Raw genomic sequence first — 25821 nt, forward strand, 5'->3', positions numbered from 1 at the left:
AGAGTTGAAAGGCCAGAACGATCTGGGAGAGAAGTATCAGGGCACAGTGTAAGAGGGGCTCCTCCTGGGACTCGCAGTAATGCTTCCGGCTATGGAAACAGGGAGGGAGACAGAGGAGTAATCACTGACCGAGGAAGTGGAGCACAGGTAAGTGCTTATGACAGTTTATTGTCAATTCTCCAGAAATAAATTTAGAGGACTCATTGAGACATTGTATTTATAGTATCATTTGGGCGTGACCTAGTTAGATTGGCATGATTGGCAGACTCATTTCTCACGAAAGGTCTTAATGCTCCTTGTATTTAAAAAATATATATTTCTTATTTGTTTCCCTGCATCAGGTCTTAGTTGCAGCCTGCAGCACGTGGGCTTCTCTAGTTGTGTGCAGGCTCCAGAGTAGGCGGGCTGGGAAGTTGCAATGCATGGGCTTAGTTTCTCTGTGCATTTGGGATCTTAGTTCCCTCTCCAGGGATAGAACTTGAGTACTCTGCATTGGATGGCAGATTGTCAATCACTGGACTACCAGGAAGTCCCTTTTGTATTTTCAAGACAGTAGTTGAACATCGTAGTCCAGAGAAGCAGGATACTAACCCTGAAGTTTTTTTTTAATTATAGTTTTTAAAATACAATTGACAGACAAAACTGTGTAAGTTTAAAGTGTACAACATAATAATTTGACTTAATCCCTGAAATTTTTATTAAAATTCCTGCTGAAATTTGAGAATTGTTGTATTTGGTAGATGAACCTTCTTAATGATGACTTTGGCTTTAATTCTTTTTTAAGAAATTGAGATTTTCAAAAAAATAAAATAAATAAAAAAAAAAAAAAAAAAAGAAATTGAGATTTTCAAACTGGATGGAAAATCTTTGACCTGTACTTGTGTTTCTGTCATCTTTTTCCTTTTATTTCCTTTAAATAATACTCTCTCTTTCCTCCTACTCAATTAAATAAAGTGTAGAATTTATTGAAATAAAATACTTGTCTCTTTTTTGTTCTTTTATTTTTAGAGATAGGTAAGTGGAATATTTTGTGTTTTTTAATTGCTTTTTACTCTTGTGACACTTCATTGACATGAATATTTTGTAAGTTAATGAACAGAGGACATCTGTTTGCAATTCAAATGAGCTTTTACCTGATTTGAAAGCATTCTGTTGATGAAATAACTGGCATAATATAGGTTGACAGTAGTGAAGATAGAATATTATCAAATTACAGAAAAGAATTCTGAAGTGTATGTATATGTGTGTATCCATCCTTCAACCTCTGTTATCCTCTGGTGCTCTGTGGTTTTGTAACAACTTTTTACCAGCAAACTTTTTAATCTCTAGGCATTCTAGTTAATACCGCTTTGTGTTTTCCATTTCATACAAAACATTTTTGAAACAGATTTGGGCCTGCTGGGATTTATAAGTTGCAGTGTTTCTAGTAAGTAGAAATATTCAGTAGATCAATTCATTGAGCTATACCCTGAATAGAACTTTTTAAAATTTGTTTAATATAATCCAGATAGTCTGCCTTATTTAAAGTTTAACGCAGTCTCATAGACTAGCCCCTCTGCATTCAGTTACCTTTTTTGCAAAAGGTATCTTTAGGGAAGGATCTTATTCCTCCCTTGGAAATTTCGTTTTCATGGTGTTGGGTCTGTGAGCTGTTCTGACAGCAGTATGCATCTGTAGAGCACCTTCAGATTTCTGTAGGCTTTCATAACTTTTGACCCTTTTTTTTTTTTTCCTCTCTCAGATCCTTAGTTCTCTGTTTTTGTTTCTTTATGTTCAGTATTCTTTTTTTTTAATACTCATGGATGTAAGGCCTTGTAAGAGCCATAACAATAACTAGTACTGTGTAAAATAAGATGACAGCTCCTATTTCTATGTGGTATTTGCATGTGGATCATATACCCTACCCTGATTGTCTTAAGGTTCTGATCTCTCAGTATGCCTTCTTAACACACGTAGAGATCTAGGCATTATATATAGATCCAGAAATACTCAAGGGTCAAAAAGTACATGGGTGTTAGAAGGTATAGAAATACCAACGCGGAATCATTTTCTACTTTTCTACCCTTATAGCCTGAGTAGCTTCCCAGTTCAAAGTAGATGGAAACCTTTTTTCATATTATTCATTCTTTCATCTTCTCAGACGTCTTAATTTCTTTCTGACATGAGAAGTATACCAGCATAAGTAAATTGGCCTGAGGCTGAGGTTTTCTTTTAATATGTTATTCTTTAGCACTATCCTGAAGAACGACATGTAGTTGAACGCCATGGACGGGACACAAGTGGACCAAGGAAAGAATGGCATGGTCCACCTTCTCAAGGGCCTGGCTATCATGATACAAGGCGAATGGGTGATGGCCGGACAGGAGCAGGCATGATAACGCAACATACGAGGTAAGTAGTTAATCAGTTCAAGTTTTTCTGCCAGCATACAACCAAACCTTTTTCCTTTAAAAGTCGTTATGGTTTCTGAGAGATTGAATTACAATGAGTAACAACCGTAGGTCTGCCCAGGTATTTCTTCATATTAACTCAAAGTCTCCAGGAGATTATATGCAGGGTTTGTGCTCATGCTCTGGTGTTAATATTCCTCATTATAAGTTAATTAGTTGGTATTTTGGCATACATCTTCATATAGGTATGTATACATGTCAGAATCCAGTAGACAGGAATATTAATTTCATATTGGAACAATCTTCTTGTTCACTATCATTACAAAAATGTTTAGAAAGGAAGAAGAAACTGAAAGTATGTTCTGCTTCCTCCTTTCTCAAATAGCTTTATCAAAATTTTTGGACATTTACTCTAAAGGCTGTTCAGATGCTAAGAGATGAGCTTTATTTTCTCTTCATACCAATATCCATTGTGACCCCTCAGCTGACAAGTATTTGGTCTATCTCTTCTATACACTTCATTCTTTCCCATTCATCTATCTTAGAAGAGACATTGGTTTAGCTCACTGACCCCAGTTACTACTATTGTATTGGTTGCTTCCACCATCAAATTTAAGTGAGTGTTATACTTGTGCCTGCCCAGCCTCATCACTTTTTTTCTTTTAAGTGGAGGATAATTGCTTTACAATATTGTGTTAGTTTCTGCTGTACAAGGAAGTGAATCAGGTATATGTATACATACATCCTCTCCCTCTTGAACTTCCCTCGCACCGCCTACCCCTATCCCATCCATCTAGGTCTTTACAGAGCACCTAGCTGAGCTCCCTGTGCTGTAGAGCAGGTTCCCACTAGCTAGCTATTTTACACATGGTAGTGTATATATGTCAGATTTTTCCCACCCCCTCCTTCCCCTCTCCTTGGTTTTTAAAGGTCACCCATACCTTTTTTCTTGATAAATACAGATTCCTTTATTTTTTTTTTAGTTCTTGGGCACTTTGGTGATTAAAACCTTTTGATTTTCCTTTTTTGAAACAGTCCTCTGTTTTCTAATGTACCATAATTTTTAAATTTATTTTATTGGCTCCTTCACATGGTTGCATTTTAGACACTATTCTTTATTATATTATATTGTGATCACCATGTAGATGCTTGGATGAGTCAGTAAATTCAAGGTCACAAGGAAACTCATTCCCCTCCTATTTCAGATCTTTATGTTTCCGTTGTCTCCAACTTCTTTTAATTTGCCAGTGCCAGACTGGAAAAAATATGGGCCTCATCTTTATTTTTCTTCTTGCCTAGCATAAATTTCTAAGTATGGTTCAGTTAAAAAAAAATATTTGTGGTGGCTTTGTCTTCTTTTTCATTTCAGCTCCTGTCGATCTTCCCAATATTTTTCTCTCCTCCATTTTTTTCCATTATTTCTAAATTTAACTGTTGAGACTGTTTTCTTACACCATTTACTTGCTCCAGAACTACAAACAGCTTCTTTAGATCACTTAGCCTGGCATCCAAGCCTTTCTTTAATCAGGTTTTATCCTTAAACCATTTCACCATGGATTTATATCTTCCAAATTTGTTATAGCGTTTTGGGGTAGGTTTTTATTCCTATATTATTTATTCATACCTACTGTGTTGCATTATTCATATAAAAGAAATTCCAAAAGTATTTCTTAAATGATGTCCTATAGTTCAGAGGTTCAAGTTCCTAGTTAATGCTGATGCAGATCTAGGGACCACACTCTGAGAAGTCCATTCATATGCAGACCATGACATGGCTTACTAAGAGGCAGGAGTTTAACACAAGACTGTAAGAGTTGAAATCCCTGTGCCACTGTTTATTATCAGATAAGCATTGTGGTCTTAGGTAGCTAACTTAAATGCTGTATCACTCTTCATCAGGAAAGCGGGGTTAGTAATGATACATACCTCACAGAACTGTTGAAAAAAGTAAATTATTTAAGATGAGTAAAGTACAAAGAACAGTGTCTGTTAAATAATAATCACTTTTTAGGTATTAGCTGTCGTTATTTTCTCTCTTGTTCTCTGACAATTTTTTCTTTTAAACCTTTTTTCAGTAATGCATCCCCAATTAATAGAATTGTACAAATCAGTGGCAATTCCATGCCAAGAGGAAGTGGCTCCGGATTTAAGCCATTTAAGGGTGTACCTCCACGACGATTCTGAAAATTACTTGCTGCCATGGTTTCAAGATAATTTATTGAAATCTCCTATAAACTTTACTTGACTACTTATGAAGAGGACCTCTGACTTGCTTGAGAGTTGTCAGACTTTTCCTTTTTCTCTTTTTTTAAAATTTAACATGATTGCTTTTCTCAATTTTGGAGAAGATGTTTAAATAGTTCCGTTGTAACTTTTAATAGTTTTGTGTATCATTCAACTTTTTTTCTTGCAGCACCAAGACACATTGGAAAGGATAGGAATCAAAACCATTTTGTTTAACGCTGTGTGAATATAAAGAGTAGTTTGCAGGTGTGTGGTAGTGGTTTAATTTGCAGCATTAGCTCTGTGGTGTCAGGCTCTAGAGTTACTTCTTATCAACAAGAATTTTCAGCCTCCATTTTGAAGGCTGTTTAAGCTTAAGAAGTCTGCTGTTTAATTTTTAGAAAATAAGATTGTTCCTTGCATTTCTGAGTATTATGTAACCTATTTTTGCAGAAGGTACTGTTACATTAAGTGCATCTGTGTATCCTGGTTTTAAGAAATGTACTCTTTTTTGAAATAAACCTTCATATTCTGTATAGTTGCTAAAGCGTTGAGAACCTTTTTAATTGTAAAATGAAAACCAATTTTCAGTTTAGTGTAGCAGCACACTTGTTCAGGTTTGCATGGTATGAAACCAAATAGATTAATAAAACCTTGGCCATGAGATTTGTATCACTGAGGTTCTTAGACTGAGTTGTGCAGGTAAGTGCACTTTTAGGTAATCTGCACTGTTTGATGGATAAATTCCATCTCTGGGAATTGTGTTGGTATTAATGTTTCCATATTCCCAACTATGTTGAGAAGTGGAAAAACAAAAAACAAAAACCCAGGTTCTAGATTGGTGAATCAGTTGGGTTTTGTAAATACTTGTATGTGGGAAGGCATTGTTGTCTCTTTGTGAAAATAAAAATCCACACCTGGAAGTGTATGTGTCTTTGTTTCCAGCGTTTTAGCTGTTGGTCCTCCAGCCCTTTTCCTTACTCCAAGTAATTGACTAAGTTTAGAGCTTTAACGGGAGAAGGCAATGGCACCCCACTCCAGTACTCTTGCCTGGAAAATCCCATGGACAGAGGAGCCTGGTGGGCTGTAGTCCATGGGGTCGTGAAGAGTCGGACATGACTGAGCGACTTCACTTTCACTTTTCACTTTTCACTTTCATGCATTGGAGAAGGAAATGGCAACCCACTCCAGTGTTCTTGCCTGGAGAATCCCAGGGACGGGGAGCCTGGTGGGCTGCCGTCAATGGGGTCACACAGAGTCGGACATGACTGAAGCGACTTAGCAGGAGCAGCAGCAGCAGAGCTTTAATGACAGTGTTTTGGTCTTCTTCCTAGGATATAAGTCTAACTGACTCTTCACTTCTACTGAAGTGTTGGAAACTTAAGCACTAACCTTACGACTTTTTTTTTTTTTTTAAGCATCTTTTCCAGGGAAATCCTTCAAGGAAAATTCTGAATACCACCTCTTAAAGCCTCCCATATTCCTTCATGTGAATCAGTAGTTCAGATGGTCTAGATTCTTGGAAAACTCAGCAGCGTGTATGCTTACACAAAGTAAAAGATGGGTGCCAAGGGATTGCCCAGAGGCCACCTTTTGATTTGAGAAGGAGTCTTTATTGAAGTTCTTTATTGTAGGCAGCCAGGGTACCTTTGTCTTTGACTCTTTGGGGAACTGGCACTTCTTCTATTGTTCTGGATTTCATACTCTTTTCTTCCCCTCCTAACCCTGCAGTTTTGGAGCAGGGGTCTGTCTGTGTGTAGAGGTCTACTTCTTCATTTCCTGATCCCCTCTGCACGTTGTAGAACGGTACAATAGAAGCCTCAGTTATGTGTTGCAATGAACTAACTTACTTTTCTGCTTTGCCTCTTTGTAAACTTTGGGTCTTTAGGTCACTTTTGATCTTTTTCCCCATTGGTAGAGTGGAGCTGTGCTGACCATAATGGATTACCCAGTTGCTAACATTGCTAAGCACTTTATTTGCTGGGCAATGTACTAAGCATTTTAAATGCATTGCTTGCCTAATACTCAAAAAAGAATTCTACTAGCTGTAGGTAACAATTATTGTTCTATCCATTTTCAGATGGGGATCTGAGAAGTAATCTCTTAAAATATTAGATCTTTCATTTGTTATAATCTTTCTACACCTAACACTGAATGGCACAGCTGTCCACAGACTGGTAGGTAGTTATTTTTTTCCTCAAAGTTGCCATAGTACAGCATTTTTAAGTTGAAAAAACCTAACAGAACTGCTTTCTGAAGTTTTGGCATTGGGTTTGGAAGTAACCTTCAGGGTTCAGGGGTATCGGTTACTAGAGATCTGGCTGGCTAAGGATCAGTAGTGAAATCCAGTTTTAAAGAGTTTATAAAGGAAGATGAGTTCCTCAAAACCAAGAGAAAAGAGAAAATTTTGTTACTCTCCATATATTTATCAAACGATCCCAAACTGTTTCAGCATAATGCTAGAAGGTTTCAGTGATTGAGGAGTGACAGACAACTTACAGTGGTTCAGGAAAGAGATGGTTTTTAAAGAAGAAGAAAGAGCCAGTCTTAATAAGCTTGGACAAGACACGGAAGTCAGAAACTTCAAATAAGTACAGTTTCAAATAATTGCCCAAAATAATTGTAAAAGAAATGTAAAAACTTCAGAGTTGCATAGAAACATTTAGAAACCCTCTGCCTGTATTGAATCCCTTGTCAGTTAACCCAGTTCCTCCATATTTAAGCCGGTTCCAACGACTAAACACTTACTGAATCCTTTAAACTATAAAAATGTCAAATTACTTTTGCATTCTTTCAAACCTCATCTAATCCAGCTCGTTACCTAAAGATGAATCTTTTCCAGCACCTCTAACAGTGCTTAATTAGCTTTCCTCTCAGTGTCTCTAATTTAACATTTCAGTCACCGCCCCCCCCAAACTAGCTAATCCTCACAAATTTTTAGCCACTCTCTTCAAAGTCAGTAAGGCTGCCATACATACAGTTCTCTTTTCTACATCATGTAAACTGCATCAGTCAAATTGCGTCATGTAAACAGATCAGTAAAACTGCATCAGCTTATTTTTACCTGAAAAAAACTGTTTTCTGAAGTCCTTAAGTGCTTCCTGCAAAATAAGGTTCTCTCTTTCCTTTCTCTCTGTTACACTTGGTGCTTCTAACCAGGCTTAAGGGTAAGCTTCCAAACAGTTAATTTTCACCTATGTATTCTGTACCAATTACTTTTATGTCTCCCCCACCAAATGGCAAATGTTTTTCTTTTTTCTGTTCTAAACCTTCAAATATTGCCTTATCTCCCTTGGAATAAATCCAGCCTTTGGAATTGCGCTACTTCTGATCACCTTGTTTCCTGCTTCTCTCCTTGCAAACTTTGTTTCCGTCACATCAGCCTCTTCCTGTTTCTTGAATACAGTCTCCCATCTCTGGCCTTTTGCCTTGATCTGGAATATACTTCCCTACCACATCCACTTCGTGAAAATGTCACTTTCTCAGTGACGCCTTCCCTAGTATTTATAACTTTTATAACACTTTTATCCACTCTCAATATTCTCCCTTCCCCTTCCCATCTGACATTTATCATATATTTCTTCCAACTTGGATGTAAGCTCCAGGAGGGCAGCAGTTTTGTTTGCAGTTTTTGTTTGCAGTTTTTGTTTAGTTTTCACTGCCATATCCTGAGCACCTCACACTTAGTAGCTATTCAATAAATAACTTTCAAGTAAATACCTATATGGAGAATTCAGAATTTTTCTAGAAGGTACTTAGGGGCTGCAGTTTGGTAGGAATAGGGGTTGGGGTGGGGGTCTGGGCTTTGTACAATTGAATTGGTATAACCAACACGGTTTTCTAATTAGAAGAAATTAAAAGACACTTGCTTGGAAGAAAAGCTATGACCAACCAAGACAGCATATTAAAAAGCCGAGACATTACTTTGCCAACAAAGGTCCATCTAGTCAAAGCTCTGGTTTTTCCAGTGTATGGATGTGAGAGTTGGACCATAAAGAAAGCTGAGTGCGAAGAATTGATGCTTTTTAACTGTGGTGTTGGAGAAGACTCTTGAGAGTCCCTTGGACTGCAAGGTGATCAAAACAGTCAATCCTAAAGGAAATCAGTCCTGAATATTCATTGGAAGGACTGATGCTGAAGCTGAAACTCCAATACTTTGGCCACCTGATGCGAAGAACTGACTCACTTGAAAAGACCCTGAGGCTGGGAAAGATTGAAGGCAGGAGGAGAAGGGGATGACAGAGGATGAGATGGTTGGATGGCATCACTGACTAGATGGACATGAGTTTGAGAAAGCTCTGGGAGTTGGTGATTGACGGGGAATCCTGGCGTGCTGCAGTCCATGTGGTTGCAGAGTCAGACATGACTGAGTGACTGAACTGACTGACTGAACACATTTTCTAAGATTGAATACTTGTAACTTTGAGAGTATCTGGTGAAAACTGAGGTAAGCACTTGAGGAGGGCCCAAAACTTTCCAAGCCTCTGCTCCCTTTGCGGTAGCAAGAAATGAGACTGTTTAGAGACAGGTTGCCCAGACCATCAGACTTAAGCCAAACAGAGTAGATGCCTGCCTTCGGCACGATGTGTGTGCGCAGTTATTTCAGTTGTGCCCGACTCTGTGTGACCCTATGAACTGTGCCCGGCCAGGCTCCTCTGTCTTTGGGATTCTTTGAGGCAAGAATATTGGAGTGGGTTGCCATGCCCTCCTCCAGGCAATCTTCCTGAACCAGGTTACTGAGCCTGTGGCATCTCCTGCACCTGCATAGCAGGCAGATTCTTTACTACTGAGCCACCTGGGAAGCCTCTTAGGCATGAATATTAACCATCAAATCATCTTTGTTCCAGTTCCAAGCTCACCAAATCATGTATTTGCTTCCCACTTGGATTTGACCTCTGGGTTAGGAAGCAAGAATATGAAATCTGCTCAGTGGCTAATTTTTTATTGATTTATTAAGAGACTGCTTACATCAAAAGCTCAAACAATAACCAGTCATTTGGATAAAGACTGTTTCCTGTCTCTCAAATTTCTGTCAACATATATTAACTTCGTTACTTTACTCATTATGGTCTACCAGGCAGGCATTTGGGAGATAGAGTGGACAGGAGACAGATCAGATACCATGAGAAGTAAGATACATAGTACATTTCTTAAGTATATGATAGTAAGACTAAAAATTCTAAAATATCCTGTAAGATCAAAACCCTGAAGTATCCCAGTTTTTTTTAAATTATCATATACCTATGAGCTTTTAAAATTACTTTTACTCTATTTCCCAAATGATCTGCAATCCTTGGTTCCTCTTGTTCTTGGCTTTCTGGCCTCAGGAAAAACACCCTGACTGGATCTGCTTCACCTTGTGTACATTTCACTACCACAGAAACACTCTTAACAAACCGCACTTGGGCCAGACTGTACCATAGGAAAGGCCCTTGTTTCTGGACAACCTACAGGACTGTCCAGTCTGAAGACTTAGGGATATGTAGGAATTAGGAGTTCAAGTGGCAGTTTGCCATTTACTAGGTGGGTGCAATTATGGGCAGCTTCTCTGTAAGTCCAAGATGCCATGATGAACTGTGCTTACCTTGCAGGGCTGTTGTAAGGATTTAAACGGTGAAAACACGTATGGAATACTGAACTAATTCTCATTGATTGTCTTGTAGCAAACTTGTGCTCTCTGATGATAAAAAAAGAAAAATTTCATTTGTAAATTTTGCTGGTTACGTAGAGAATTGAAATAGTACAGCTGTTGCTGATGAAATCTTCGGTCTAATTTGGTGAGATAAGGCAGTAAATAGTTCTCAAGCCTGGACCCTACTCCAAGACATTCAGGGCAGCACTTCAGCATATTTGTCGCCAAAGCTTCCCCAAAGGATCCACGTGTGCACCCTGGTTGAGAATCATTATGTAGATACAGCTCAGAGTAGGAAGAACCAAATGTTCTTTGAAGAGCAGCTGCCAATTTTATTAGTAGAGTTTTCCTCATCACTGCTCCAACATGTCATTTTAGTTTCAGAAACACCATCTTGCCAGTGGGATGAGATGCTCTGAATAATGTAATTTTCCACTTAACTGACAAATAATAATTTCCTGTCATTGAACCACTTGGGATAGGGGAAGGTGAACTTCAGCATTAGGAACCTCTGTCTAGGGCTTTAAAACTGTGTTGGTTAAGGTGTGATATATTAATTCTACATATTATTAGATAAACAGTACTTTGTATTTAGTATATTAACTGGGAGAGTGCCGGGAGCTGGTGAGGCATTCCACTCGTGACAAAGGTCATGAGGAAGGAGGTTCGGCATACGCAAGGGCGGGATCGAGCCTCAGGAGTCCCCCTGGATATTCTCGAGCATCTTCCCCAAAAAACCAGAGTCTGCCTACTTTATTGCTTTGTGCTCTCACCTCTGACTTTACTGGGGGCTGTCCCCCACCACCATCTCGCTCTCTCTGTCAAAGAGTTAACTTACAGCTCCAATTAATAAAGTTCCTGGGCAATTAGGAGTGTTTAAATCCAAACCCTTCAGATGGCTCTCTAACTCGCCTGACAAGTTTACCCAGACTCCTACAGCTATGCATACGATTGTTTACAGTCTCCCAGCCTCGAGAGGCACTGGAAGCTTAAGATATTCAAATAGCTTAGAGCCTCTCAGAGAGTTAAAAACTGTCAGAATAAAACTAGTAAAAGATTTCATTGATGAACCAATGCTTGTTGCCAAGTTTTCACATCCCCTGAATTGTATCCTTGAATGTGTATTAATTAATATAGTTGATATGTAGAAAAAATAAGTAGTGGCCTTGGTGTTAGTAACTTTAGACCCTTAAGGTAATAAATTCTTTCCTTTGTTGTAAACCCATTACACATCCACCCTATACGAATGCAATTTTATCTTCGAAAGATGGCGCCAAACCTTAAAATAATTACTCTTAGAGAAAATAAGTCTTTGCTGATAAGTCCCTGTCAAGAGTCATAAAATGTTAATAGGCCTTCTGGCCAGAAGATAATGTAAATCACCTAAACCATTTGTATACGATAAATTTGCAGGAAAGAAACCTGGTTTTTGATAAGGATCAAAAACCGCTGACTTTGCATCCCCTATTATCCTCTATGTGTAACTAAGGGTATAAAAGCCCCTGTTGAAAATAAAGCTACGGGCCTTGCTCACCAACGCTTGGTCTCCCCATGTCATTCTTCCCTTTAACTTCTGGCTGAAGTCTCCATCTGGAGCGCGGAACCCACCATGCTTACTAATTATGCCTGGGCTTCTAAGATCCAACCGGGGAGGCCTCAGTGTCTCCTCTCCTTCGGGAGAACGGAAGGACGCCTGCGGCCTACGTAGGTGGTGCAAACTTCTTGTCTTGAAGTTTTATTGGTCTCCTGCGTAAACCAAGCTACTCAGCCTCTTTTCTCCACTGAATTTTCCTACTGAGCTATCCTCATTCTATTACTCTTTATATCTTTGTTAAGTATGTAAATAGTCGCCGACTCCGTCTCCCCTTCGAATACCCTGGATTAGCCAGGGCTGGACCTCGGCAGGAGAGTCACCTTTAAAAAAGATTGTAGATTGATACCAAGATTAAGAGACTAGATCCAGAGTTAGAAGTCTTGGAGTCTGGTTCTGATCCTACTAGCTGAAGCATATAATCTAACTTTTATGGACCCCACTTTCTTTATCTACAGATGTATGACCTTAATGATTCCTCTCTAACTTACAATAAAAATTCAAATATAGGCAACTCTGGTCATTCTATCTAATCACAGGAGACTAAAAGGGTAACAAATCTTGTCAGGCATGTTACATAACCTTGATTGTCATCACATAAGTTAATATTTATTGAGCACTTACCATGTATTAGGCATTGTACTAAGTAATTCAGTTCAGTTGCTCAGTCATGTCCGACTCTTTGCAACCCCATGAATTGCAGCACGCCAGGCCTCCCTGTGCGTCACCAACTCCCGGAGATCACTCAAACTCATGTCCATCGAGTCGGTGATGCCATCCAGCCATCTCATCCTCTAAGCCTTCCTCAGCGGTCAATGCAAAGAAATAGAGGAAAACAACAGAATGGGAAAGACTAGAGATCTCTTCAAGAAAATTAGAGATACCAAGGGAACATTTCATGCAAAGATGGGCTCGATAAAGAACATAAATGGCATGGACTTAACAGAAGCAGAAGAAATATTAAAAACAGGTGGCAAGAATACACACAAGAACTGTACAAAAAAGAGCTTCACAACCCAGATAATCATGATGGTGTGATCACTGACCTAGAGCCAGACATCCTGGAATGTGAAGTCAAGTGGACCTTAGAAAGCATCACTATGAACAAAGCTAGTGGAGGTGATGGAATTCCAGTTGAGCTATTTCAAATCCTGAAAGATGATGCTATGAAAGTGCTGCACTCAATATGCCAGCCTATTTGGAAAACTCAGCAGTGGCCACAGGACTGGAAAAGGTCAGTTTTCATTCCAATCCCCAAAAAAGGCAATGCCAAAGAATGCTCAAAGTACCACACAATTGCACTCATCTCACACGCTAGTAAAGTAATGCTCAAAATTCTCCAAGCCAGGCTTCAGCAATACGTGAATTGTGAACTTCAGATGTTCAAGCTGGTTTTAGAAAAGGCAGAGGAACCAGAGATCAAATTGCCAACATCCGCTAGATCATGGAAGAAGCAAGAGAGTTCCAGAAAAACGTCTACTTCTGCTTTATTGACTATGCCAAAGCCAGTAACTGTGTGGATCACAATAAACTGGAAAATTCTGAAAGAGATGGGAATACCAGACCACCTGACCTGCCCCTTGAGAAACCTATATGCAGGTCAGGAAGCACCAGTTAGAACTGGACATGGAACAACAGACTGGTTCCAAATAGGAAAAGGAGTACATCAAGGCTGTATATTGTCACCCTGCTTATTTTACTTATATGCAGAGTACATCATGAGAAATACTGGGCTGGATGAAGCACAAGCTGGAATCAAGATTGCCGGGAGAAATATCAATCACCTCAGATATGCAGATGACACCACCCTTATGGCAGAAAGTGAAGAGGAACTAAAAAGCCTCTTGATGAAAGTGAAAGAGGAGAGTGAAAAAGTTGGCTTAAAGCTCAACATTCAGAAAACTAAGATCATGGCACCTGGTCCCATCACTTCATGGGAAATAGATGGGGAAACAGTGGAAACAGTGTCAACTTTATTTTTTTGGCTCCAAAATCACTGCAGATGGTGACTGCAGCCATGAAATTAAAAGACGCTTACTCCTTGGAAGGAAAGTTATGACCAACCTAGATAGCATATTCAAAAGCAGAGACATTACTTTGCCAACAGAGGTCCATCTAGTGAAGGCTATGGTTTTTCCTGTGGTCATGTATGGATGTGAGAGTTGGACTGTAAAGAAAGCTGAGCGCCGAGGAATTGATGCTTTTGAACTGTGGTGTTGGAGAAGACTCTTGAGAGTCCCTTGGACTGCAAGGCGGTCCAATCGGTCTGTCCTAAAGGAGTTCAATCCTGGGTGTTCACTGGAAGGACTGATGCTAAAGCTGAAACTCCAATACTTTGGCCACCTCATGCGAAGAGTTGACTCATTGGAAAAGACCCTGATGCTGGAAGTGATTGGGGGCAGGAGGAGAAGGGGATGAGATGGCTGGATGGCATCACCGACTCGATGGACATGAGTTTGAGTAGACTCCAGGAGTTGGTGATGGACAGGGAGGCCTGGCGTGCTGCACTTCATGGGGTTGCAAAGTGTCAGATATGACTGAGCGACTGAACTGAACTGAACTGAATACTAACACCTTAGAATTAAGGAAATCCCTTGTTTTCCTCTTTTATATGCAAAAATAATGGATTTTTTATATGCTTTGAGTAAACTGTAATTGACTTATCGTTATTCCTAATAACTTTCCTTCGTGTGTTGGCTAATTTTCTCAAATATTATGTTTTGCTTCTGAATTTGTTGGTACCTCTCCATCTCATAGGGGTTTTTACAGTAATTATAATTAGGGTACAACCAGCAGGGAAGCATAAAATATTGGAAGATTCTTCCTAATAGTGTTAACTTAGGAGATGTCATCTTTCTTTTAACTTGGGTAAGTGCTGGTGTGCATAGAAGGGCAAAGGCAGCCTGGATCGTGTTGAAATAGCAAACAACTGAGCTTTAGCATGATACTACTCACTAGAAAGTGAAATCTGGAATAAAGGAAAATTTATCTAAAGAACTTATGGCCAGAAGCTCTAGAACAATTCTATAATTAAACTGATTCATCCCAAACTCACTTCAGTGACAAAGGGAGTCCTTGTAGAAAATTCCATTGCAAGGACTTCCCTGGTAGTCCAGTGGTTAAGAATCTGCCCTGCCAGTGGAGACACAGAGAATAAATTTATGGACACTGGGGCCAGCGGGGAGGTGGAGAGGGACGAGTAGGGAGGAGAGGGTGGCACAAATGGAGAAAGTAGCATAGCAACATATACACTAACACATGTCAAATAGATAGCCAGTGGGAATTTGCTGTGTGACTCAGGGAACTCAAACTGGGGCTCTCTGATAACCTAGGGGGGTGGGATGTGGTGGGAGGTGGGAGGGATGCTCAAGAATGAGGGGACATATATATACCTATGGCTGACTCATGTTGAATGTATGGCAGAAACCAATACAATATTGTAATTATCCTTCAATTAAAAATAAAGAAATAAACAGAAAAGAATCTACCCTGCAGTAGAGGAGACACAGGTTCAATCCCTGGTCAGGGAACTAAGATCTCATGTGCTAGGAAGCACCTGAGCCCACACACTACAACTACTGAGCCTGGGTGCCACAACTAGAGAGTTCGTGCACCACAACAAAAAATCCAGCATGACGCAGTGAAGATCCCACAGGCCACAGCTAAGACCTGATGCAGCCCGATAAATAAATGAGTCAGTTAGGTTCAGCCTCTCAGTCATGTCTGACTCTGCGGCCTCATGGACTGCAGCACGCCAGGCCTCCCTGTCCACCAGTTCCCAGAGCTTGCTCAAAATCCTGTCCATCGAGTCGGTGATGCCATCCAACCATCTCATCCTCTGCCAGTCCTTTCTCCTGCGTTCAGTCTTTCCCAGCATCAGGGTCTTTTCCAATGAGTCAGTTCTTCACATCAGGTGACCAAAGTATTGCAGTTTCAGCTTCAGCATCAATCCTTCCAATAAATATTCAGGACTAATTTCCTTAAGGATGGACTGGTTGGATCTCCTTGCAGTCCAAGGGACTCTCAAGAGTCTTCTCCAATACCACAGTTCAGAAGCATCAATTCTTCGGCACTCAGCTTTCCTTATGATCCAACTCTCACATCCATACATGCTGCTGCTACTGCTAAGTCGCTTCAGTCGTGTCCGACTCTGTGCGACCCCATAGACAGCGGCCCACCAGGCTCCCCCGTCCCTGGGATTCTCCAGGCAAGAACACTGGAGTGGGTTGCCATTTCCTTCTCCAACATCCATACGTAACTACTGGAAAAACCATAGCTTTGACTAGACAGACCTTTGTTGGCAAAGTACTGTCTCTGCTTTTTAATATGCTGTATAGGTTGCTCAGAGCTTTTCTTCCAACGAGCAAACATCTTTAAATTTCATGGCTGCAGTCACAATCTGCAGTGATTTTAGAGCCCAAGAAAATCAAGTCTCTCACTGTTTCCATTGTTTCCCCATCTATTTGCCATGAAGTGATGGGACCGGATGCCGTGATCTTCGTTTTTTGAATGTCCAGTTTTAAGCCAGCTTTTTCAGTCTTCTCTTTCACCTTCATCAAGAGGCTCTTTAGTTCCTCTCTGCTTTCTGCCATAAGGGTGGCATCATCTGCGTATCTGAGGTTATTGGTATTTCTCCTGGCAATCTTGATTCCAGTTTGTGCTTCATCCAGCCTGGCATTTCACATGATGTACTCTGCATAGAAGTTAAATAAGCAGGGTGACAATATACAGCCTTGATGTACTCCTTTCCCATGGGAGGGGGGTTCAGGATGGGAGGACACATGCATATTTATGGCCAATTCATATTGATGTATGCCAAAAGCCATCACAGTATTGTAAGTAATTATCCTCCAATTAAACAAACTTTAAAAAAAATAAAATTTAACAAAGAAAAGTCCATTGCACATTGATTTTGGAAAGGTTTTCCTTAAAGTAATTTTCAGAAAATAGACATATATATATATATATACACACACACACACTGTATAATCTTTAAGCTTTCCTGAAGTTTCATGTCACAATGGTTCAGTTTAGTATAGCTGAGCAAACGTATTTGTTTACTGTGTATTAACCAGTCAGGACAGCACAGTTTAGAAAACGGAACCCACATAAGCTGACACCCTTGTTTCAGCTTCTGTGTCAAGTAGTACATTACTAGACAGTGATCCTCACAGGTAGGAGAATTAAGAGACAGTTTTCAGTTCTGTTCAACAACAAAAAAGAAATGACAATACCTACTACATAACAATGCACACCACACACATGATACATTATACAGTACCATGCTAAGCCACATTGAAGTGAGGCAAAGAAAAATCAAGACTACCAAAAAAATAAATAAATAAAAATCAAGACTACCAATCCTGTAGTTGAAATTTTTGATATTTTGTTCATCACTGATTTTTGGTGTTAATTGTCAATTTTCAATGTATTACATTAAAATTTTATTTATCTTCATTACTGTTTGGGGCACCCCCTTGAATTTCACACTTAAGTGCTTTACCTCACGTGGGCCCTATCTAGCTCTGATGCTATAATAGCCAGTGTTTATGTATCAGGCTCTAGGCTAAATGCTTTACCTATAGTGTTTGATTTATTCGTTGCAACAATCCATGAATAAAACTGAGACTTAAAGACATTACTAAGTCTTGTCCAAGTCCCAAAGCTGTTTAGCACTAGAAAGAACAAATACACAGATAAAGAATACGGAGGCTCTGTTTGTATGTAAGTTTCAGATAATTCATCTGTAGCTCGTGGGCAGATAGGAGTCGTGGCTGAAAAGGTAGTTACTGTCTGATGTAGAGTATAACTAGAAAGACTCCTGCTGGGATTTGCAATATTAGGCATATTTCTAACAGTGGGAATTTCATCATGATAAGATATTTGACAGGGCTTGTAGATCAATAAACTAATTGGCAATAATCTTGATTCATGGGTGGGATTTTCAGAGGTTGGTATTTGATGTTTCTGTATTTGAAATATAATGACAATTTTTCATGTTATTGGCCCTAGTCAGATTTCATGTAAAAATAGTAATAGAGAAAACGAAATAGATACAGTATAAGTTTTAAGTACTATTTGTGTGGAATTTGAAGTACTATATGGTGGAATTTGAACCTGGGCACTTCTGATGCCATGGCCTGTTTTTTAACCAGATGATGCTAGATGGCCTTCCGATGACCACATCAGTCTGGGAGGGAACAATGCATCACAAACTTCAGTACATAAAGCGTGTGGAAACGTGAATCGTGAATAAATGCTGTTTTTGTTCCCCTTTTCTTCCCCCAAGGATTGCACCTATCAGAGAATATGAAGAGTAACATATAAAAATTTTTATTTAGGGGAGAGCAAATTAATTTTAACACTCTGATTTCTTACCCCTTCACCCAGGTCTACACTGGAAAAGAATGAAGATTTAGTGTCATTTTCCAAATGAACCTGATAAAAGCATCTTTAGTTTGATATACAAAGAACCAAAAGCATTTTGGGATTTGAACACCTTCTTAAATAATGAAACTGAACCAAGAGCTTTATGAGTGCATACTTGCTAGTAAAACGTACACAGAGTGATTTTTTAAGTCCTAATTGATAGACAGTACACATTCTGTACTTTAATATTATCTGATTGCTCTTAAGAGAGAAATATCAAGTATAATCCTCTTTGTTTCCTCTCTAGCATTCAGATACTATGTTTTTGTGTACATATAGTAGACTTCCCAAGGTAATATAAATGAGTTTTAGGATTTTTAGCAGAAGCTGTAGTTCCCCCACCCCACATAGTCATGTAGCAGGTTTTCATCACTACAGACTCAGGAAGCAACTTTTTCTTCCCCTTAGAATCATAAATTGTAAACTTGACACTTTTTTTCTTTATGAGGATTAATCCTGTGAACTTCCTGAACACCATCGGTATGTGTTTAGACTATTTAACCTCTCTTTGACTCAGTTGCATCATCTGTAAAATGGGGTAATGTAGTGCTTACTTCATTGGGTTCTAATTGAGAGCAAAAGTACTAATTCATGTAAAAAATATTAGAACATTTAAGTTACTATTTTAATGTGGTTTATTATACTTATTATGATATGTTTTATTATTACTATTTTTTCCAAGGACCCAATCAGAAGAGTGGAAGTCTAATTAATATTGGCTCAACTATTTTATCTTACATATGCAGACAAAAGTTGGTAATTAATCTGGTTGACTCACACCCCACACTGTTTACTGATGTTGCTTGTGTTGGAACAATTCTAAGTTATCCTTCTGGTGTCAGCCACATCCCAAACCATCTCTTTCCCTTGCATAAAATTATCAAGTCCTAGTCAAGTGGATGTACAGTTCCAACATCCTATATCATTTTTGGCTGCACCTAATACAAATGCCAAGGTCTCCTCTAAGAACAATGAGTGAGATTGTCACAGTACAGCTTCTGCCTTATTTATCTGAGTCCTTCCTGTCCCACCTATATGATTCAACCAAATTAAGCACATACCCAGGCCCTTGAAAACGGAAAGAGGGGGAAACAGTGTCAGACTTTATTTTTGGGGGCTCCAAAATCACTGCAGATGGTGACTGCAGCCATGAAATTAAAAGACGCTTACTCCTTGGAAGGAAAATTATGACCAACCTAGATAGCATATTCAAAACCAGAGACATTACTTTGCCAACAAAGGTCTGTCTAGTCAAGGCTATGGTTTTTCCAGTGGTCATGTATGGATGTGAGAGTTGGACTGTGAAGAAAGCTGAGCGCTGAAGAATTGATGCTTTTGAACTGTGGTGTTGGAGAAGACTCTTGAGAGTCCCTTGGACTGCAAGGAGATCCAACCAGTCCATTCTGAAGGAGATCAGTCCTGGGATTTCTTTGGAAGGACTGATGCTAAAGCTGAAACTCCAGTACTTTGGCCACCTCTTGTGAAGAGTTGACTCATTGGAAAAGACTCTGATGTGGGAGGGATTGGGGGCAGGAGGAGAAGGGGATGACAGAGGATGAGATGGCTGGATGGCGTCACCGACTCGATGGACGTGAGTTTGAGTGAACTCCGGGAGTTGGTGATGGACAGGGAGGCCTTTCGTGTTGCGATTCATGGGGTTGCAAAGAGTCGGACACAACTGAGCGACTGAACTGAACTGCAATGGAGAAGATGGCAGACAGCAGCTCAAAAAACCAGCTTCCCTCAGTCTGAATTCAGGCAAATTTTACAGACAAGAGGGAAGGGGCGGGGCCCACTATGGCACCAACCAATGGCTGAGCAGGACCGCTAATGGCACCAACCAATTACTGAGTGCCTCTGCAGGACAAGCAGAAAGGTGCAACTCCAGAAAGCGGCTGGTCTGAAGGACCCTGCTGCTGCAGAACGTCCTCCTCCACCCTCTGTGTAGAGAGGCATGCAAGCGGCAGAGACCACAGTGGCCATGCAGAGGCAGCGGACATGCTTGTTAACCAGGATCACTGTCTGAGGCTGCGGGCGCCGTGGGATCAGCTCACCACTGGCCCCAGCAGTCAGCTTGTGCCAGCGAGGAGGCCTGGAAGCTGGTGCCCTGGAGCAGAGCTCCCACCTGCCCACTTGCCTAGTGGGTGGGTGGTGGGAGCAGGTTGGCCTAGTGGGCTAGGTGGAGCCTAGGGTCAGCAGGTCCTGCCTCAACAGAGCACTGAGACTGGCACCAGGGAGGGAGCAGGGAAGGGCCATCACATCTGCGTTCAGGCTGAGGAAGCCACCACTGCAGTAACACTGGAAGCAAGATCGGTACCTGTGAAATTCTGAGAGATGCATATTTCCACTCTAAAATTCTACATCCAAATAAACTATCCATTGAGTCTGAGGGCAAAACAAAGACATTGTCATACATGCTTCTTCCCACAAATGTACCCCATCTGCACACTTCCTAAGGAATTTACTTAGAAATGTAAACCATGTGAGAAGTAAACCAAAAAGTCACACTATGTATAAAATAGATAAAACAACAAGGAGTTACTATACAGCACAGAGAACTGTATTCAATATTTTATAATAACTTATATGGGAAAGGAATCTAAAATATATATATATATATACATATATACACATATATGTATCTGTAACTGAATCCCTTCATTGTACACCTAAAAATTAAATAAATCAAAATAATTTTAAAAGAAAGTGAACCAAAAAGGAATAGACATGGGTCCAAGAAGTGGAAAATCCACTCCAAAAGAAAATTCTTAGGATTATGAAAAAAGTCATCCCAGGACTGATATCCAGCAGGTCTTATGGAGAGCAATTAGTGCAGACTGAAGCAAGAAGTGGAACACCACAGGGAAGATATTCCCAAGAAAATGCAAGAGAGCTAGAGAGAATGTGTGAGAGAAAGACAAAACAGCTTACCTAGTATGTTTGTACCACAGTGAAAGGAGTTATAATTCTATCAAAAAGTTTATAGATGAACTGGTGAGAAGTGCAAAAAGAAGTAAAGTGGAGTGAGTGAAGTCACTCAGTCGTGTCCAACACTTTGTGACCCCATGGACTGTAGCCTACCAGGCTCCTCTGTCCATGGGATTTTCCAGGCAAGAGTACTGGAGTGGGGTGCCATTGCCTTCTCCAGGGGATCTTCCTGACCCAGGGATCGAATCCAGGTCTCCCACATTGTAGACAGACGCTTTACCGTCTAAGCCAGCAGGGTCCAATAAAAAGAACTAAAGCAATGGCCAAAGAAGGCAATTATTAATATGAAGAGAAGAAAAATAGTTGTACAGCCATACATAGCTCAGCTGTGAACAACAGACATAATGTAACATTGATTACCAGTTTAATCAAAAGCTGGTACATTGCCAAATTGGGAAGATTGGAGGAAAAGCATATGTGGCAGAAAGTCCATAGGCAACTGTGAAAGACCAAGAAACATAAGCAACTTTTAGAAATTCTTTTTATTGGAGTATAGTTGATTTACAATGTTGTGGTAGTTTCAGGTGTCCAGCAAAGTGAATCAGATGCATCTACATATATCCCCTCTGCTTTAGATCCTTCTCCTGTGTATATCATTATAGAGTATTGAGTAGAGTTCCCTGTGGTGTACAGTAGGTCCTTATTATATATTTTATATATAGTAGTGTGTATACCAGAGAAGGCAATGGCACCCCACTCCAGTACTCTTGCCTGGAAAATCCCATGGATGGAGGAGCCTGGTGGGCTACAGTCCATGGGGTCACTAAGAGTCTGACACAAGTCAGCGATTTCACTTTGACTTTTCACTTTCATGCATTGGAGAAGGAAATGGTAACCCACTCCAGTGTTCTTGCCTAGAAAATCCCAGGGACAGGGGAGCCTGGTGGGCTGCCCTCTCTGGGATCGCACAGAGTCAGACACGACTGAAGCGACTTAGCAGCAGTAGCAACAGCAGTGTGTATACACCAATCCCAATATCCCAGTTTATCCCTCTCTCCCTTCCCCTCCTGGTAACCAAAAGATTGTTTTCTACACCTGTGACTCTGTTCTGTTACGTAAATAAGTTCATTTGTACCATTTTTAAAGATCCCATTTACGATATCATCCAGCCTGACAATCTCTAGGTCCATTTATGTTGCTGAAGCATCTTTGACTTTATAAACTAAGTACATATATTTGTTTGATGCAAAAAGTTAAAGGAAAAAATCCAGAGTTATGAGGAGAAAATTATAGAGTATTTTAATACATGTACCTATTATTTTGAAAACCCTCAGGTTATTTATTTGTCTTATTACCGCCTTTCTTCCTAGGACATAATTTCTGTATTTCTATTTCAGACACTCTCAAAATGTGTGGTTAGCAAACCACAATTCTCCCCTTTGAGAATGGCATTATGAAACCTTTTTCAGAGGACATAAGACACTAATTTAAAAGCCAATTTTGTTCAAAAGAACATAAACTCATTGACTGCATAGTAAATTGTTCCAAATTTGTTTTAATAACTTTCTGACAAATCAGTATATGGCTTTTCCTATCAGTTTTAGCCCATTAAAAATAGGATAGTCAAGTTAAGGCCTATTTTATTAACACAAAAACATTTTCCAGATACATAAGAGTATTCATTAAAGGGGTGTGTGTGTGTGTGTGTGTGTGTGAATAATGTTTTACAGCAAGGAAAAATAAGAAAATTATTTTAGTTAGCTTTTTATAAGCTTTACAAATAACAAAAAGGGGACTTTTTTCTATTTCTCAGATAATGAAAATAATTGCGTTCTGAATATTACATGAATTATCATGTAATAGAAGGGCTTGAGAATTCAATGTGAAAGACTTAGGTTCAAATTTTGGCTTCATCTCTTACTCACTGGATGATTTTGGACACATCATTTAATTTTTTTGATTCTTAATTGCTTCATCTGTTGAGAACCTAGACTGTAATAGGCACTATTTTAAGCATGGGGGTACAGTAGTCATGTGTAGTCTATGCCCTCATGAAGTTCATATTTTAAATGGGGAAGATACTAAGCAAGCAAAGCAATTTTAGAGTAATGGGGCTCCTGGAGAAAATTAAAAGAGCCATAGGGGGACCTCCCTGGAAGTCCAGTGTCTAAAACTGCACTCCTAATGTAGGTCAGGGAACTAGATCCCACGTACCTCAACTGAAAAAAAAAAAAAAAGATTCCACATGCCACAACTAAAAATCCCACATACTGCAACTAAGACCTTGTGCACCCAAATATTATATATATTTTAAAGACCCATAGGATGGTGACCAATGTGGAGCAATGTCGGCCAACTTTAAAAGGAGAGCTAGCATGGACTTCTCTGAGAAGCTGGTATTTGACACCTGGATGATCCAAAGTTGGCTATGTGAAGATCTAGGGGAAGAGATTTCCAGGCAGAAGGAACAGCCAGTCAAGAAGGGGCTTGGTGTGCTTGGGGCTAAGAGAAAGCTGGTGTGGCTGAAATGCAGAATGGGGGCGGGGACAGGGAGGGTTGCTTACTGAAAGAATTCAGAGGGCATTGTGTGCAGGAGCTTGAAAGCCACAGCAAAGAGTTTGAGTTTTACCTGAGAAGAGAAACAAAGGATGGTTTTAAGTAGGGGAATAACCTGATCTGATTTGCTCTGATGGCTGTTCTGAAAATGAACTACAGGAGGGCATAAGAGAAAGCAGAGACTAGTTTTAAGCTATTGTGTGTATTGTAATGAGGTATGATGATGGGTGGATTACAATGGTTGCAGGGGAAATGGAGATAGGATTGTACTGATTTGGAATATAATGTAAAGATAGAGTTAAACTTATCATGAATTTGTTAGGGATGAAGGAAAGAACAATTCATTTCAGTCACTCAGTCATGTCTCTTTGTGACCCCATGGACTGCCAGGCCTCCCTGTCCATCACAAACTCCCAGAGCTTGCTTAAACTCATGTCCATCGAGTCGGTAATACCATCCAACCATCTCATCCTCTGTCGGCCCCTTCTCCTGCATTCAATCTTTCCCAGCATCAGGGTCTTTTTCAATGAGTCAGTTCTTCATATCAGGTGACCAAAGTATTGGAGTTTCAGCTTCAGCGTCAGTCCTCCCAATGAATATTCAGGACAGATTTCCTTTAGGATGGACTGGTTGGATCTCCTTGCAGTCCAAGGGTCTCTCAAGAGTTTTCTCCAGCACCACAGTTCAAAAGCATCAATTCTTCAGTGCTCAGCTTTCTTTATGTTCCAACTCTCACATCCATAGATGACTATTGGAAAAACCATAGCTTTTACTAGACGGACCTTTGTTGGCAAAGTAATGGCTCTGCTTTTTAATAGGTTGGTCATAGCTTTTCCTCCAAAAAGCAACCATCATTTAATCCTGAAGTAAAAAAAAAAAAAAAAATTTGTTTGTTTTTTTTTTTCCAAATCTGATCAGATGAGTAAATTTTGATGCCATTGCTCAGATCATGAACTCCTTATTGCCAAATTCAGACTTAAATTGAAGAAAGTAGGAAAAACCACTAGACCATTCAGGTATGACCTAAATCAAATCCCTTATGATTATACAGTGGAAGTGAGAAATAGATTTAAGGGACTAGATCTGATAGACAGAGTGCCTGATGAAAAAAAAGTTAAAAAAAAAAAAAAAGATTCCTGACAGTTGAATAATTAAATAGAAGTCCATTAAATTATATGAAAAACTTCCAGCAAAACTCGCTAACTTTGAAGAGTTCTATGAAGATGTCTGGGGCTTCCCTGATGTCTCACTGGGTAAAGAATCCACCTGCAATGCAGGAGACACAGGAGACTCAGGTTTGATCTCTGGATTGGGCCGATCTCCTGGAGGAAGATATGGAAAACCACTCCAGTATTCTTGCCTGAAAATTCCCATGGACAGAGGAGCCTGGAGGGCTATAGTCCAAAAGGGTGGCAAAGAGTCAGACATGACTGAGTAATCACATGCACGCATGATTTCTGGTGTTTTGTTAGCTTTTTCTCATTCCTTGTTTTTAAGCATTTAAACTTGAGTTTACACGTATCTAGTTTTTTTTGCTTTCTGAGAGTTTAACTTTCTTTATAATCCATACTTGTCACAGATAATAAGTCTCTGTCCGCATGAGGTATTATTTTGTTGTGATTAAGAGATCTAGTCCTGGAGTCAGATTGGCTTGGATTAAGCCTCAGCTCTGCCACTTGGTAGAAAGAGGAGCCTGGCCGGCTACAGTGCCTTGGGTCACAAAGAGTCGGACACAACTGAGCAACTACGCACCACACAGAACTGCCACTTGGTAGCTGAGTGGCCTTGACATGCGTTAACTAAACTCTGAGCTTCAGGGGTATTTTCTATCGTTCATGATAATACCTAGTTCATTAGGCTATTCTGAGCTTAAATAAGAAGCTATATGAAAAGTGTCTGGCATGTAGTAGGCATTCCATAAATAACAGCTAATATTATCATTACCACCAAAGCAAATAAAAAACAAAACGAAAAAATATTCATGTAGTTGAGATATTTACAATTTTCAGTTAATAATTTGCCTAATGAATTCAATAAATGACAGAAATTTCTTCTGAATTACCCAAGTAATC

At 39.8% G+C, this 25821-nt stretch overlaps 1 protein-coding gene across 2 annotated transcripts in view; it reads left to right on the plus strand.

Annotated features, from left to right (window-relative positions):
* Positions 1 to 5536, plus strand: part of SLTM (SAFB like transcription modulator) — a 43962-nt gene extending 38426 nt beyond the window's left edge. For both annotated transcript variants that reach the window (XM_061431152.1, XM_061431153.1), the window contains exons 19-21: positions 3 to 147; positions 2231 to 2391; positions 4466 to 5536. In XM_061431152.1, coding sequence (XP_061287136.1) covers positions 3 to 147; positions 2231 to 2391; positions 4466 to 4574 — 415 coding nt within the window. In that variant the 3' untranslated portion in view covers positions 4575 to 5536. The remainder of the gene's footprint in view (positions 1 to 2; positions 148 to 2230; positions 2392 to 4465) is intronic.
* Positions 5537 to 25821: the final 20285 nt, after the last annotated feature.

This window comes from Bos javanicus, chromosome 10 (assembly GCF_032452875.1).
Source record: "Bos javanicus breed banteng chromosome 10, ARS-OSU_banteng_1.0, whole genome shotgun sequence".
Taxonomy (NCBI): domain Eukaryota; kingdom Metazoa; phylum Chordata; class Mammalia; order Artiodactyla; family Bovidae; genus Bos; species Bos javanicus.